Here is a 14,816-nt window from a genome sequence, read left to right on the forward strand (position 1 = left end):
GAAGAAACTCTATTCGGTTTTGAGAAGGGAAACAGTGAAGCCCTTGATGAAGTTACTATTACTGATGGGACTGTTACCAATGATAGGACGTTTTGTGATGAAGCAGATGAACCCCACATGAAGCAGAAGCCAACGAGACAGAGACCAGTGCGGAAAAAGATACGTCCCGAAAAATTAAAAGACTTTGTTGAATTTTAATTTTGTGTTTGTAAATTTTGCACATTTAATTAAGCTATTGTTAATTGTTTATTTGTTTAATGGTGGCTATTGTTCGGGACGAACAATACTAAGGAAGGGGCAGTGTTACGACAGTGGGGGGTCGCTAGGACAGCGCGGTCACGTGACAAGTATTCTAGAAGATTCGCTAGTGTGTTGCAACAGCGTTGCGTCAACCGACGCTGGTAGCACTCTCCGCTACTGCTTCAACTCCGTCTATCTCTCTCACTGTCTAGCGCACTTATATACGATAATACTGCCTGTTCTAGAAACTTCTAAGACTCTCAACACCAGAGAGAAAGAAAGACAGCGATTACGGTCGGCGGGAACCGAGGATAGCAGACACACAGATCGGAACTATAGTTGGCGGGGACGGACAATTAAGTCTAAGCGCGATAGAAAGTGAGTGAATTGTTGTGAACTATAGTGTGTGTAACTGTGAAAATTAAGTACATTACAAAGTTGTATTGAGGAAGAATAAACAAGTTTTATAAAGAAAGGACTTGTATCGTAGAAGAATTAACAAGCAAACATACAGAGACGTAACAGTATCTACGAATCCGCGAAATAACCATCCATCCACGTTACAACCACACCCGTTTTAAGATCATTTGTGTGTTAATCTTTGTGGCTTTTTATTTATTGTTGGCTTACTTTATTTCCTTTTAATATTCATTATTCCCTTTTCTACTTATGCTTTGTATTTGATGTTTATCATTAGCCGTGCTAATCATGTTGTGATATGCTTGTATTTTTCTTACTGTTAGGTCAGAAGTTCACGTTTAATAATTAATAAAACAACTTTTAAGTTATGTCATAGCATCAAATCTTGGGCATAATTTTAGTTCTTTATTAAATTGTTTTAGATATAGGGGTTATAAATCAGATATTCTGATATGATTGAAGTAAAACTGTAAATTATCTGTGTATTTATCTAAATTATTTTTTCGTGTGCAGAAAGTGATCGGGATAATCACCATTATTCTAGACAAGGGATGTTAACTCTTTTTCTCATACCTGAATACAGAGAAATGGTAAACTAATTCAATTCACCTGCAACAAGGGATTTTTTTTTAATCTGGCAACTGTTATCTATCTTATTAAAGGGTAGAAACTATAAAGTGTCACTGCTGTAATGTAAAAACAAATGGAAAAATTTAGCAAATACCTATAAAACGAAGGCAATAAAATCTATGATACAGAAAAAAATTACTACAGTATAGATATTGGACACTTGAGAATAAAACTGTATATATGCTTTCACTAAAACTGTGTACAAGATGTGACAGATTAGTTTTTATTATGTTATAAATTTTCACTATTTAAGTTCTGTTAAATAATCTCAACTTGGCCAACAGAATATTTTTCTAGAAAGACTCTGAAGAGCAAGATTTACTGTTTGAAAACAAGCTTCCACAGTTGACTTTCAAACACCAAATTTGGCCAGGTGGTTAGGGCACAATCTGAGGGTCGCGGGTTCGAATCCCCGTCCCGTAAACATGCTCGCCCTTTCATCCGTGGGGGCGTTATAATATGACGGTCAATCCCACTGTCCGTTGGTAAAAGAGTAGCCCAAGAATTGGCGGTGGGTGGCGATGACTAGCTGCCTTCCTTCTAGTCTTACACTGCTTAATTAGGGACGGCTAGCGCAGATAGCCCTCGTGTAGCTTTGCGCGAAATTCAAAAACAAACAAACACCAAATCTGTCACTCACTGATCAAGAATAAGTTGAATAGAAATCATGAGTTAGAGTTAATGATCAGTAGGGATATATAATCAAAATACTCTGAGCGGTGTTACCTCTTATATCAAAATTCAAATGTCTTTTGTTTAAAGAGTAATTTATTCGTGCTACATTAATGTAACGATACATTACTTCTTTAGTGTTGAAATAAACTATTATTACTAAGTTTTAATCCTACTATAAATTTTGATATTGATAATTCAACTGAAGGTATTTCCATAATCACAAATGCATATAATTAAGTATACTTATTATAATTACCTCATTCACCTCAGAATTTAAAACCAAATTTCTAATATGTAATTACTGCTTTGGTAATACAACGACATAACTAAAAAAGAAAAACCTGAATGTTTAAACAGAAAACCTACCTGAATGTTTACAAATTGGCTAACATGTTGTTCACTAGTTGTCTCTCAGCAGCAACCAAGTCATCCTCTCATTCCCTGAATTTGCTTATTACTGGGATAATTTTAAAAATGAGAGATTCAAACCTTGGTTGCATTATTCTAAAATAGGTTTTTAATTGATCAAAAGTGTATCTTGTTTGTTTTTGTTTTGTTTGTAATTAATCACAAAGCTACACAATGGGCTATCTGTGCTCTGCCTACCACAGGTATCAAAACCCGGTTTCTACCAAAGTGTATTTTTTAACAATGTTCTCAGTATACTTGTGGAACCTCTGTGTGATAGACTGCTTCTTATTTATTTTATTTTGTTGAGGTAAAGCTGTCATAACAATACTGTCATCTTCCACATTGCATAGATTAAAACAAAGAGAATTTACTGTAACAAATTTACAAAAGATTGTACCCCAAAAAATGTCTTTAACATCTTCTTTTACCATTTGTAAAAATTTCGTTACAGGTTTTTCGATAAATGACAAATTTGCGAGAAGGCTGTGATGTCATCAATTAAAAAGTGACAGTACTGAAAGCTTACTACATTAATAAATGCAAACCAAGATTATAATCCTTAGAAAGTTCACAATGACTTCAAGAATCTGGTAATTTCTGTCAGTATCTAGAGAAAATGGTACACATGTGTGTTTGTTTGCACCCTAACTGCTCCAAGTCTATTGGACCAATCTCAAACAAAATTTGTATGCAAATACTATGAACTATGGGGAATTTCCTAAGTAGTAAAAATTGAACTTAATTCTATTTCTATTTTATAAAGCCTGTTGGTCAATTACTCACAGCCTATTGAGTCAATCTCAAACAATAGTGGCAGGTTGATGCTTTAGACAACGTTGAATATTCAAAAGGGTTTCAAGGTCAAAGTATGGAAATTGCTAGATTGTTTCTCAAACAACCATACTTTTTTCATGATCAATGAGATTTAAGGTTTTCAAGGGTTGGATCACCTCACAATTTATATTTGTTGGTAGATGGGAAGCAAGCTACAAATGTTGTTTGTGAAAAAGATTTGTAGTAATTTGAAAATTTTGAAAAAAATGTTATGTTCAAGTTATTATTTTGAAATATATGATTACTGTTAAACATACACTGTTTTAATCTGTAGCAAAAACTGAAAACATTTAAAAAGGAGAACAGTTTTGGTCTTTCTATTTGTATTTGTTATCACAGTCAATAAGAAAACAGTTCTGGTATCCCTATTGTATTTGTTATCACAGTCAACAAGAAAACAGTTCTGGTATCCCTATTTGTATTTGTTATCACAGTCAACAAGAAAACAGTTCTGGTATCCCTACTTGTATTTGTTATCACAGTCAACAAGAAAACAGTTCTGGTATCCCTACTTGTATTTGTTATCACAGTCAACAAGAAAACAGTTCTGGTATCCCTACTTGTATTTGTTATCACAGTCAACAAGAAAACAGTTCTGGTATCCCTATTTGTATTTGTTATCACAGTCAACAAGAAAACAGTTCTGGTATCCCTATTTGTATTTGTTATCACAGTCAACAAGAAAACAGTTCTAGTATCCCTATTTGTATTTGTTATTACAGTCAACAAGAAAACAGGTCTGGTATCCCTATTTCTAGTTATTCACATGGCCAACCAAAACCAGTTCTTGTCCTCTTAAAATGGTTAAACAAAAACCAGTTTTCTTTTTCCTATTTGATGATGTTAATCTTGTCAAAAAGAGAACAGTTCTGATCTTCATAATTGCAATCATTAACCTTGTCAAACAGGGAACAGTTTTTATCTAATGGTTTAACAGTTGTTAACCAAAACAGAGAACATTTTTGATCTTCAAGAGAATAGTTTTGGTCTTCCTACTTGCAATTGTTAACCTGGCCAAAGAGAGAGGAGATTTGGTCTTTGTATTCACACTTGTTAACCTGGTCAAACAGAGAAGAGTTTTGTTCTTGCTATTTGCAGTTCTTAGCCTTCTCAAATAGATAAGAGTTTTGTTCTTGCTATTTGCAGTTCTTAGCCTTCTCAAACAGATAACAGTTTTGATCTTCCAATTTTCAGTTGTTAACCTGGTCAAACAGATAACAGTTTGATGTCTGTTTGGCCAAGTTAACAACTGTAAATACGAAAACCAAAACAGGTTTCTTTTTGACCAGCTTAACAACTGCAAATAGAATGAACAAAGCTTTTCTTTGTTTGGCCAATTTAACAACTGGATGTAAAAAGACCAACACTGTTCTTTCTTTCATCAAGTTAACAAATGCAAACAACTGTAAATATGAAAATCATAACAAGTTTCAGCTTGACCAGTTTAACAACTACATATAGGAAGACCACAAAAAATGATGTTCTCTGTTAGGGCAGTTTAACAACTGCAAATAGGAAGACCAGAACTGCTCTCTGTTTTACCAGTTTAACAATGGCAAGTAGCTTCGGAAGACCAAAACTGTTCTCTGTTAGACCAGTTTGAAGTTGTTTATCTGGTCACACCTTGGAGGGAGGCAGATGGGAATTGCAACCAGTTCTTGACATTTGATAAATGGATTTTGGTTAACAAGATATGTACTAATAAATGTTTCCTCCATTCTTGTGTTTCAAAATTTGTTGAATAGCTGTAAAAATGTCTCATAGTAGGTGCTAATAATGTTTATATGAGAAATAACAAGATGCAGAATAGCAACAGAGTTGAAATAAATGAAAAGTGTAAAGAGCTTTTATAGAATATAACTGTCAAAACAGAAAAATTAAACTGGAGAAAAAGGTACAGGATACATCACATGAAGAAACAGAATTTCAAGAACTCAATAGGACAGAAAAAATATCTTAAGGTGCTAATTCTTGTCTTTTCAGATGTCAAAGTGGCACCTAGTGAAAATAAAAAACAAAAAACTTCACAATAAAACTGGACATTCAGCTATTTTTATAGCTTAGTGTATGTTAATATGTTTATTACAATCTTAGAGTTTATTCTGTTTTCACTGTAAACTACACCTTGCTTATCATGTGATATGGCAGGAAGGTTTACCAGAACTAAACATCATATCCTGTAATTCTATAGTCTTTCTACCAACCTGTTTTTTTCAGCAAATGTTAGCATTAAAATGTAAGCTAGACAACAGAAAGAACAGCTCTTGTGCATCACAGCAGAAATATAGCTAGTGAATTGATCAGGAACAGCTATTTACCTCTTTTTGAGCAAAATTCTCTAGATAGTTCAGTTGTAAAACTATCTTTAGGAAGAAGAATGAAAAACATATGCAACCAAGAAACACTGTGCTCTAACATATTTCTTTAATATGCTGTTAAATACATGTATTCACTCGAAACAGTTTTTCAGATACCAGGATGTGCCAGAAAGATACGATGTGACTGTATAACGTGATTCCTTATATGAATACTGCAGAAGATTTTGGATGTTTCTGTCATTACTGAGATGAGTGTAAGTACAAGTAAAGGAGTAAAGGTAAGAAAACATTTTATACTTTTCCTGATATTTTATGATGGGAGGCTATAACCTGCTTTCCCTTATCCCATTTATGTTCTATTTATCCTCATTTTTCCACCAGTTGTGTTTTTTGAGAAGGTTTGATGAAAAAACACACCAAGAAAAGCTTTGATGTATCATATACAATTATAACAAAAATGTTTGGAAGTTATTCTGAACAAAATCATTAGGATAAAAATAACCTAACACTAAAAACCTTCAAGTTCACACAGCAATCATTATTATTGCTTACTTGCAAGTTATGTTACTTGTTTTTAATTTAAAATACCTTTGTCCTAGTTTAATCCATTCATGTAGTTCAGCAGAGAAAACATTTACTCAGATTTTCCTTATACATGATATAAGAACAAAAAAATTTGGTGTATATCACTGGTGAATATTAAAACTTACAAAATTTGGTAGATCATACTAGTAATCTAAATTGCAAAATAAGATAGACAACAGGTCTAAACATTTTAAAGTTACAGCTGAATAACACATTTTTATTTTAATAACATCAAATTGTTAACATGATTAGATCACTACAAAAAATTAAGTTTATTTACAACCAAAATTATAAAATATTTTAAAAATATTTGATGTAATGAAACTACAAAACCCCCAGAAACATTCAAGAGAAGATCCCAAAATATAACTTTTTTCTTTACTTTGAGATTATACTTACTTGAGATTACATACAGATCATGCTGATTATCATCACTCATTACAACTTTAGTTAAACAGTTATTTTGTTCGAGACATTTTTTGTGTTATCAAATATTTGAGTGGACTTCTCTATTTTGATTTATGAATATTGCATTTTTTCACACCTAATCAAATTGGCAAAGATTTGAACATAAAGTTTCAATTACACAATTAAAGCCTCTGAATCTAAGTATCTCGTATCAAATGACAACATCATCCGAAAACAACCAATATCACATACCTCAAGAGTGTTTTTATTACTTTTTTGCAAAAATAATTAATTAATTCTGTAGAGCTTTGAACTCTAACATATGTATCTATACTTTTGCCTTAACATCAAAACAGGAAGGGAACAATGGCATGAGTACTGGAATCAGTGAAGGAAAGAAAAAAGAAAAAAAGAGAAATAACATTGCAGAGAATTACAAATAATGCACAGTGGAAGTTTAGCGTACAACTTAAGCTAATATTTAAGTGAAATATATACATATAACATTAACTTCAACAGGATTCCTCTGGTGACTTTGCTAGTTTTGTGCAGAAACTTGCATTTTTCTGAAAGTTCAAACAAGTCTGTCATGACCTTAAGGGGAAACAGCAATCTGAAAAGATATTTAAAAAATGGAACAAATAAATCCTTTGTTACTACTATTACTGATGATTTTTTTACATCAAATACACCTCCTTTGATCCAACATAAAGTTATTGTTATTACGCATCAAAATATGATTTACCAACATAACTTAAATTTTAAAATGGAAAAAAAGGGAAAATAATTTTAATTACAGACAGAGACTCAGGCCACAAAATGACAGTTAAAAATACAATCGGGTATTTAACAAGGGACTGTTTTTTGAACACCAAAGATATTAATCAAAACATAACTCATCTCAAGAAATCCCTAACTTCTAATTTCTGCATCAGTTTCAGTTCCACATCCTATTATCTGTACAAGGAACTTGTACAAGGGTAATAATTAAAATGAAATCCAGCAATTGTTGACAGAATACATAGTTGATGAATTGTTTATGCTAATTGTCAAGTCACTTTATTTAAAGATGGTTATCTTTAGAGTGGTGATCAGTAGACACCCAAATCTTTAGCTGCTTGTCGCCAAAGCTCTACTCACTCAGTAAAGTTGACAGCTTCAACATCAGTGAGTTAGGTAAGGAGTTACACTTGATGTACCTTTCAATCTTGTTAACACGTTATATCACTCTGACGATTAGCCAACTAGTGGTAAATGTCATTATAAAAGCCTCTACACAACAAAGGTAAAATTACAACTGGACACTAAATGTGTGAATATTAAAAATATCTGTTATCCTTACAATATTAAAAAGAAAAATTTGTACTTGTGGGTACATGTTACACAAGATAATACTTATGGATATAACTTTTACTTGTGGATATATATATATATATATATATTGCCTAACTTTACAAATTTTACTTGTGGATATGTATTGCTCGAAGCAACAATATTTAACGTCTTGACAAATACATTGAATGTTGTTTAGTGTGGTTACTGATTTCTCAAAGACAGTAAACTATAAAATATGAGAAGCAAAAGCTTTTTACATAATAAAGTTAGCACAAAAGTGGTTATAAAATGAACAAGGTTAAAATTTTGGGAATTTTGTTTGACATAACAGAAATCCAAGTTAGATGTATTTTAAAATTTGTCTTTTGCGATAAGAATTATTTTGGACTTGAGGCCATTGTACCTACAGAGAAGTGTTAATTTACTGTGCAGAATATTTCTTTTCCTCACCATGATAAAAATATAGGATCCATCACTAGGTAGAGCTTAATCTATATAGACTGTATATAATATTCTAGGTAAAGCAGATGACCAAACTATAGTGTGTTCAGCTAGTATGGAATACAGTTAAGGATTTGACAGTCTTGCAACTGACAATATAATATTGATCCTCAACCAGCAAGTATTTACTTACTCTCTTCTAAAAGTGAGCTAAATTTTTCTTTAAATATTAGTATAGTTTTGGTATCATTATTTTTGTTGCTTTACGAGATTCCAAAAGCATTAGGTAAATTATTAAATTGAAACTGATAAAAAAATCTATAATTACTTACTAGATCTAAAACAATTTGTAACGTAGTTTTAATATATTAAAATCTTAGACCTTTATCTTATCACTAACCACAGCAAGATGCCCGTCTTTTTCTTTATAAATTGCAGGCTTTATTCCACTTGAGAAGTTTATAATTCCTTGTTTGCCATTCATTAGATTGTGAGGTATACTGAAATATTCCACAGGAAGTATTTTTAATGCACATAAAACAAAGTTAAGTTCACAAAAATTTAGTTTTTGTATTTGTTTATATAACTTAATTAGAAATTTGAAAAAATGCCCAATTCAATATGTATCAAAAAACATTGAAATATTTACCAAAATGAAGCTTAAAATTTATTTAATCTCACACAATTGATAATCAGAACAGTTAAGATATATTTGTTAGAGAAATAAATAAGAGATCCTTAACTGTACAAGGGGAAACAGTTCCAGCTTTGATCATACAAGTCACAAAAAAGAAGGAACTTGTTTAGAAATATACTTGTATAGTAACATCATACAGGTCTCCAAACTGTTGTGCTTGAAAATACCAAAATTAATATCTGCAATACATAGCCTGCTTATTGAGTTTCTAACTGAAGAACTACTGCTAAAAGTATTTTTAGAAAGAGATCTAGTTTTTGAAGGATATTCATACAAATTAAAGCAACAAAATATTTCTGCATCTCACCATAGTCAGTCATTTCTTAGAGAATAACTGATAATAACAAACAAGTACCGTCACACTTACCATCCTGATTCTTCCACTTTTACTAAAGACTTGTTGTTGCTGGCTATGACAATTTTCACAATCACTTCTATCAGCAGATCTCTGCAGTCGAGTATCAAGTCTCCCTAGTATAACAATAAATGGCAGTCATCAATGACACCAGTAATGTGTAACAGAGCTGAACCGTAAAAAGGTAGAGCGTAATATTTGTAAAATATCCAACATTCCCTCACTTCTGTATCTAGTTACTCTTGTGAACAGAAAACAAAATATATATAATATCTGAAAGATGTGGTAATACAAGTCTGTTTACTGTGAGCTGTTCTATTGTTAGGATTACCAGACTGTTTTATTAGTTTTTCCCTCTGTTTTGTCTGCCAACTTGCTTTCATCTTCAGGGAAGTCTTGAGTAAGAGTTTATGAGATAAGAACCAGGGTTAGAAAGGCAGATGTGCTATTCACTCATCTGGGTTCTCATTTTATTTAATTCTATTGGAATGTTTTTGAGAGGGATATCCAGGTTTTGGTGACTTCTGTACAACTTTAATTGAATGTATTATCAGTTATTTGGATGTAGAAGTATTCTTTCATTTTTCTTTTGTGTAGTTCTTATCCTCTTATTTTAGTACTGTTTTACTCCTGAATTGTGATTTCATTAGCCTTTTCTTTGTTTCTTCAGTGTATTGGAGATTACATTCACAAGAATTGTTTTATTTAGTGTTTTTGGTCTTTATTGGATTCTCAAATGGTCTGATTGGTACTAACTGAAATCATATTGTGTTGAATACTATTCTGACTTTGTGCTATTAAGAAATTATTTTTATATTTTCAGAGAAATAATGAGATATGACTGTATATCTAATATGTTATGGCATTTGTTTTCTTTACTTTCTTCTCCATCAAATATTCATGGTATCAACTTTGAAGGAGGGCTGAAGTGGTGTGTTTTTCATCCTTCTTGGCTTCTCTTTTTATTCATATAGGAAACTAGGCAGATTATGAGTTCTTCTATATGAAATTAGAGTGGTTTGATCTACAGTCAGACTATTTGTCAGTATCTTTGGACTTTCTGCAGTATATGAATTATGTGTCTTGATAACAATCATTTCTAGGATTGAAGTTTTTTTATGTTATTTTACTTCCAGTGTGACACTGGATGCAGCTTGTCGAGGAGGTTCATGAACTTTGAAATCTTGTCTCTACATAAACATATTATAAAACTGTTATTAACACATCTCAGCCAAATCCTAGTTCTTAGAGCTGCTGTTTTGAGGTTATCAAGACACACATCTCATATAATGCAGAAGTCTACAAGAAAACACATATATATTGATAAGTACCTCAACTATAAATCAAATAACCACAAAAGTGTAAAGACAGGCACCACAGATAACCTTATCTATAAATTAACAAGACCTGTAATACAGGAGAATGAAGAAAAACACATCATTATAACTTCTCTTGACAACAGATACCCAAAACACTTGATACAGAAAATAAAACCAAGAATAACCATGAAGAAAGTTACAGAAACACAGCCATATCTCCTTACACCCAAGGTCTCTCTGAAAACATCCAGAAGGTATGTAAACAACATAAGTTCAAAACAGTATTCACAGGTCCCAATATATAGCAGAGATGACTGGTATGGGTATTAAAAACTTTAATTAAAATAAAGTAGAAGAACAACATTTCAACCTTCTTAGGTCATCTTCAGGTAACCTATTGCTCTTGTACTTGATTTTACTTAATGTTTTTAACTACACATACCAATGATCTCTGCTATAAATTTTTACTTCAAGCGCATTTCTAATCATCATGAAGTCCCAATATAGTTACTCCACACAAAATTGCCTAAACATTAGATGGAAAGCAAAAAATGATATACAACATCCCTTGTGAAAGTGGACTACAACACACTGTAAGAACAAAAAAGACCAACAAAAGTAGAATTCAGGAGCACAGTATACATACATGGATCTGTAATACTGATCTATCCAATGAAAGAAGATCACAAAGTAAGTTGTACAAAGCTAAAACAATGGGATATGACCTACAAACAAAATTAAAGAAACCTTCTACTACCAATGAACTGGTAACACTCGTCCAGCAACATGACCTGAATATTCCTCTTGAAAAAAAATATACCCGTCTTTCTTAAAAGAGTTAGACCCAGATTTAAATCCAAGCACCTACAATTACATACAGTCATTCTCAGGACTCCCCTGAAATTAGCAACAGCTTAGCATTAAAAACATAAGGTAAAAATAATGTATAACTACTGACAATATAAAAAAAAGGCAATTAATTAATATTTAGAATTAAGTGATCATATATTGACTAACAGCTATGTACTCTTAATTTTTGTTTTTCAGTAAAAGAAGAAAAGAAATTTGGCATATGGGGAAATTAAGACTTAAATAGCACATTGCAGGTATTCTCCTTGTGCTTGTCAACCGACACATAATTTCATTATAAGAATTTGACAGATTTGATAACGATTTTATTTACTATAGTTTTTAAATACAGAAATTCTGTCAGTTTGTATAATTAGCCATGTATAATAATGCCATGTTGTAATTTAGAACTAACAATGTCACATGTACGGAAGTTAGAATTAATAATGCCACATGTACATAATTCATAATTAACAATGCACATCTTCACAATTTAGAACTAATAATGCTACATTGTCATAATTTAATATTAACAATTCCACACCTTCATAACTTACTTACACACTGATTCATGACTGTGATACAAAATATGTTAATCAAAATCTAAGTTAATACTCTGATTAGCAGGACTTCAGTTTATCAACTAATGCTTTCATACTGCTCTAAGAGAAAGGGAAAATGTTTCTATTAACAAAAATAAATCATCATTTATAGAAAGATTAAGTACTTTGTTTGTTTTCGATATACTCATGGAAAGTTATATAAAAGTTATATGTGATAGCTATCCCTAATGTTCAACTGGCAGACTAGAGGGAAAGCAGCTCATCAATACCACCCACTGCCAACTATTGGGCTACTTTTTTACCAACAATTACCTCAAACATTGTGAGTTAAGCATCCTAATCACCAGGCCCTAAAGTACAATGCAACAACAGGGAACAAAAAAATCAGCCATGATCAAATTTACAAAAGAACTTTGAAGACTAACCTTCTCTTTTTTGAGCTCTCTGCATATCCTCAACACTAAGATACCATCTGTCAGATCACTTACAGATAAACCTGATGAACAGAGAGAGAAAACACAGTTACTATAAAATCTAGAAAAGTGTTGAACTGCTTTCTTTTCTTGATGCATAACTATAAAATAGAACTTTTATCACTTTGCTAGGTTTACTCCTATCCCAGCTTGATCAAGTGATATGACTTACTGAATAGGTAAAATATCCATTTTATACTGATATTACAATATAAAAAAAAAGCTTTTCAGATTTGCTGTTTAAAAGAAAATCACCTTCAAAACAACAAAGACTGTTAACTTTCCAGAACTGATTTCTAATACAGCTATCACATCCACTTTTTTAACAAACATAAGGGTAAGTAAAAAAGCCAATAAGTGAAATGAAACTCTGGGACTGTGGCTGGTACCAGCACCTTTGGCTAACAAAGCCAATGTTTTATCTAACTGAGCTTTCCACAAGTACAAGCTGACCATATCTCTCCTCACTCATAAGGTGTTTTTAATTGTAAGTATGAAACTTCATACTACTTTGTGTTATTGTAGTCAGGCAATAAGTGGGTTGATTTACCACCACCACCCAACTAAATCATATATTCATATTATGTATAGTAATAATAAATATATATGTGAGTATAATTAGACTCCTGTGATTTGGTTGGATGGTGGCAAATCAACCTACTAATTGCCTAAGCACAACAATACAAAGTAGCATTAAGTTTAACACAAACATACAATATTCTATAACCAAGTGCTTTTGAAAGTGCGTGGGTTATAGGGTATCATATATTTGTATTAAACTGATTCCTTCAACCTATATGTTTTCCTAACATCATGAAATAGTATTAAATTTCATACTTACAGTTAAAAGCCTTAAAGTGAAGGAAAAAGGAGAGCTTGTTCTCTTAGACAGCTTGGTTAGATGGAACACTGGCCCTGTTAGTCTAGAGTGCTGGTAAAAGCCACAATCCCAGATTTTCTTTTCACTTATTGGCTTTTAAACTTGCAATAATGTTTGTTAAAAAGTTTACTTTCATTGATTGATAATACAAATTAATAATATCTTGGTTTTCTAGGGACAGTGTCATGTTTGTTATAAAGAAACATATTCATTTCTCACTAGATATGTTCTGAAAACTCAGCCTATGTTTCAATTTACAATCCATTTCATCTAGTAGGTAAATGGCTTTGTTGGTCAGCACAAGAATTCGTCCACGAGCCTTGTAACCATGACGATCATATTTTGTCACTTGTACGCAGTACTAGAAAAAAATTAAATTAGAATCAAAATAATTTTCATTAGTGTTATTGTTAAAATGCCTAGATTAATTTTCAACATTATTATTAATTTTTACAGCTATAAATAACATTTTGAAGTCAGTTTATAGACATAGGAGTTAATCTAAATCTTCTACACTGACTGAACTCTTGAAAGATACTGATATTATGATTTAAAATATCATTACAGGCTTTAGTGCATTGATTTCTGACATCATGTACTTCTAGTAGGTTATGTATATGGAACAAGCTTCATTAGCCTTACAACTACTAACTGAGAATAACCTGAACCCCATAGACTTTTTTAAACAAATTATACTGAACTATGTATGCACCAACTTGCTTGTAGGTCCAGGGCTTGGTTGGCTACATGGTCTCTAATAACACAATTCATATAAAAAAAAATAAGCAACAACAACATCACTATTGCAATTAGTAACTGATGTAGAAAATGGATGGTTTCACTGAATTTTGTGGTCAGTTCTTTACGCTGAGTATTGTAACAGACTAAAACAAAATTATTCAATATATTTTGATGCATATATGGATCCCATCATATTGAACAATATAAACATAAACCTGCAATTTGAAAGTTAATTCACAGGTTAGTTTTAAATTCTAACCATAGTGATTAGCCTATTCTTGATCAGAAGACATTAATAATTATGAACACAGACCACATGATGATATGATGAATGTAGCATAAAAAAGAAGTGAACCCAATTAAACTGCTTTCATCAGCAAAACACATGTACACATACATGTTTTTTAGGGTTAACTTTATATTCAAGATGGATTCCTACCCTTTGTTTCAGTCTTAAGTACAGGAAAGGAGAAATACACTATCAAAACTTGAAGGCTGTATGTCTTGTAGTTAAAATAATAGTAAAAAACTGGACTACTTCAGCATATAATATCAGTTCATCAGAAGTGTACAATTAGGTTAACTTTTATAAAGGCGGGTGAGACCAGCCTTCTCCAATCATTTCTTTTTTTTTTTTTGACA

General features: G+C 31.9%; 1 protein-coding gene across 1 annotated transcript in view; it reads right to left on the minus strand.

Moving 5' to 3' along the window:
• Positions 1-2,782: 2,782 nt before the first annotated feature.
• LOC106469645 (unconventional myosin-Ic-like) overlaps positions 2,783-14,816 on the minus strand; it is a 13,961-nt gene continuing 1,927 nt past the window's right edge. Inside the window, exons 2-6 of the mRNA XM_013930146.2 lie at positions 13,653-13,794; positions 12,506-12,576; positions 9,362-9,465; positions 8,698-8,797; positions 2,783-7,134 (exon numbers count right to left, since the gene is read on the minus strand). Of these exons, the coding sequence (XP_013785600.2) occupies positions 7,117-7,134; positions 8,698-8,797; positions 9,362-9,465; positions 12,506-12,576; positions 13,653-13,698 (339 nt within the window). The 5' untranslated portion in view covers positions 13,699-13,794 and the 3' untranslated portion in view covers positions 2,783-7,116. The remainder of the gene's footprint in view (positions 7,135-8,697; positions 8,798-9,361; positions 9,466-12,505; positions 12,577-13,652; positions 13,795-14,816) is intronic.

The sequence above is a fragment of the Limulus polyphemus genome, unplaced genomic scaffold, assembly GCF_000517525.1.
Source record: "Limulus polyphemus unplaced genomic scaffold, Limulus_polyphemus-2.1.2 Scaffold3589, whole genome shotgun sequence".
Taxonomy (NCBI): domain Eukaryota; kingdom Metazoa; phylum Arthropoda; class Merostomata; order Xiphosura; family Limulidae; genus Limulus; species Limulus polyphemus.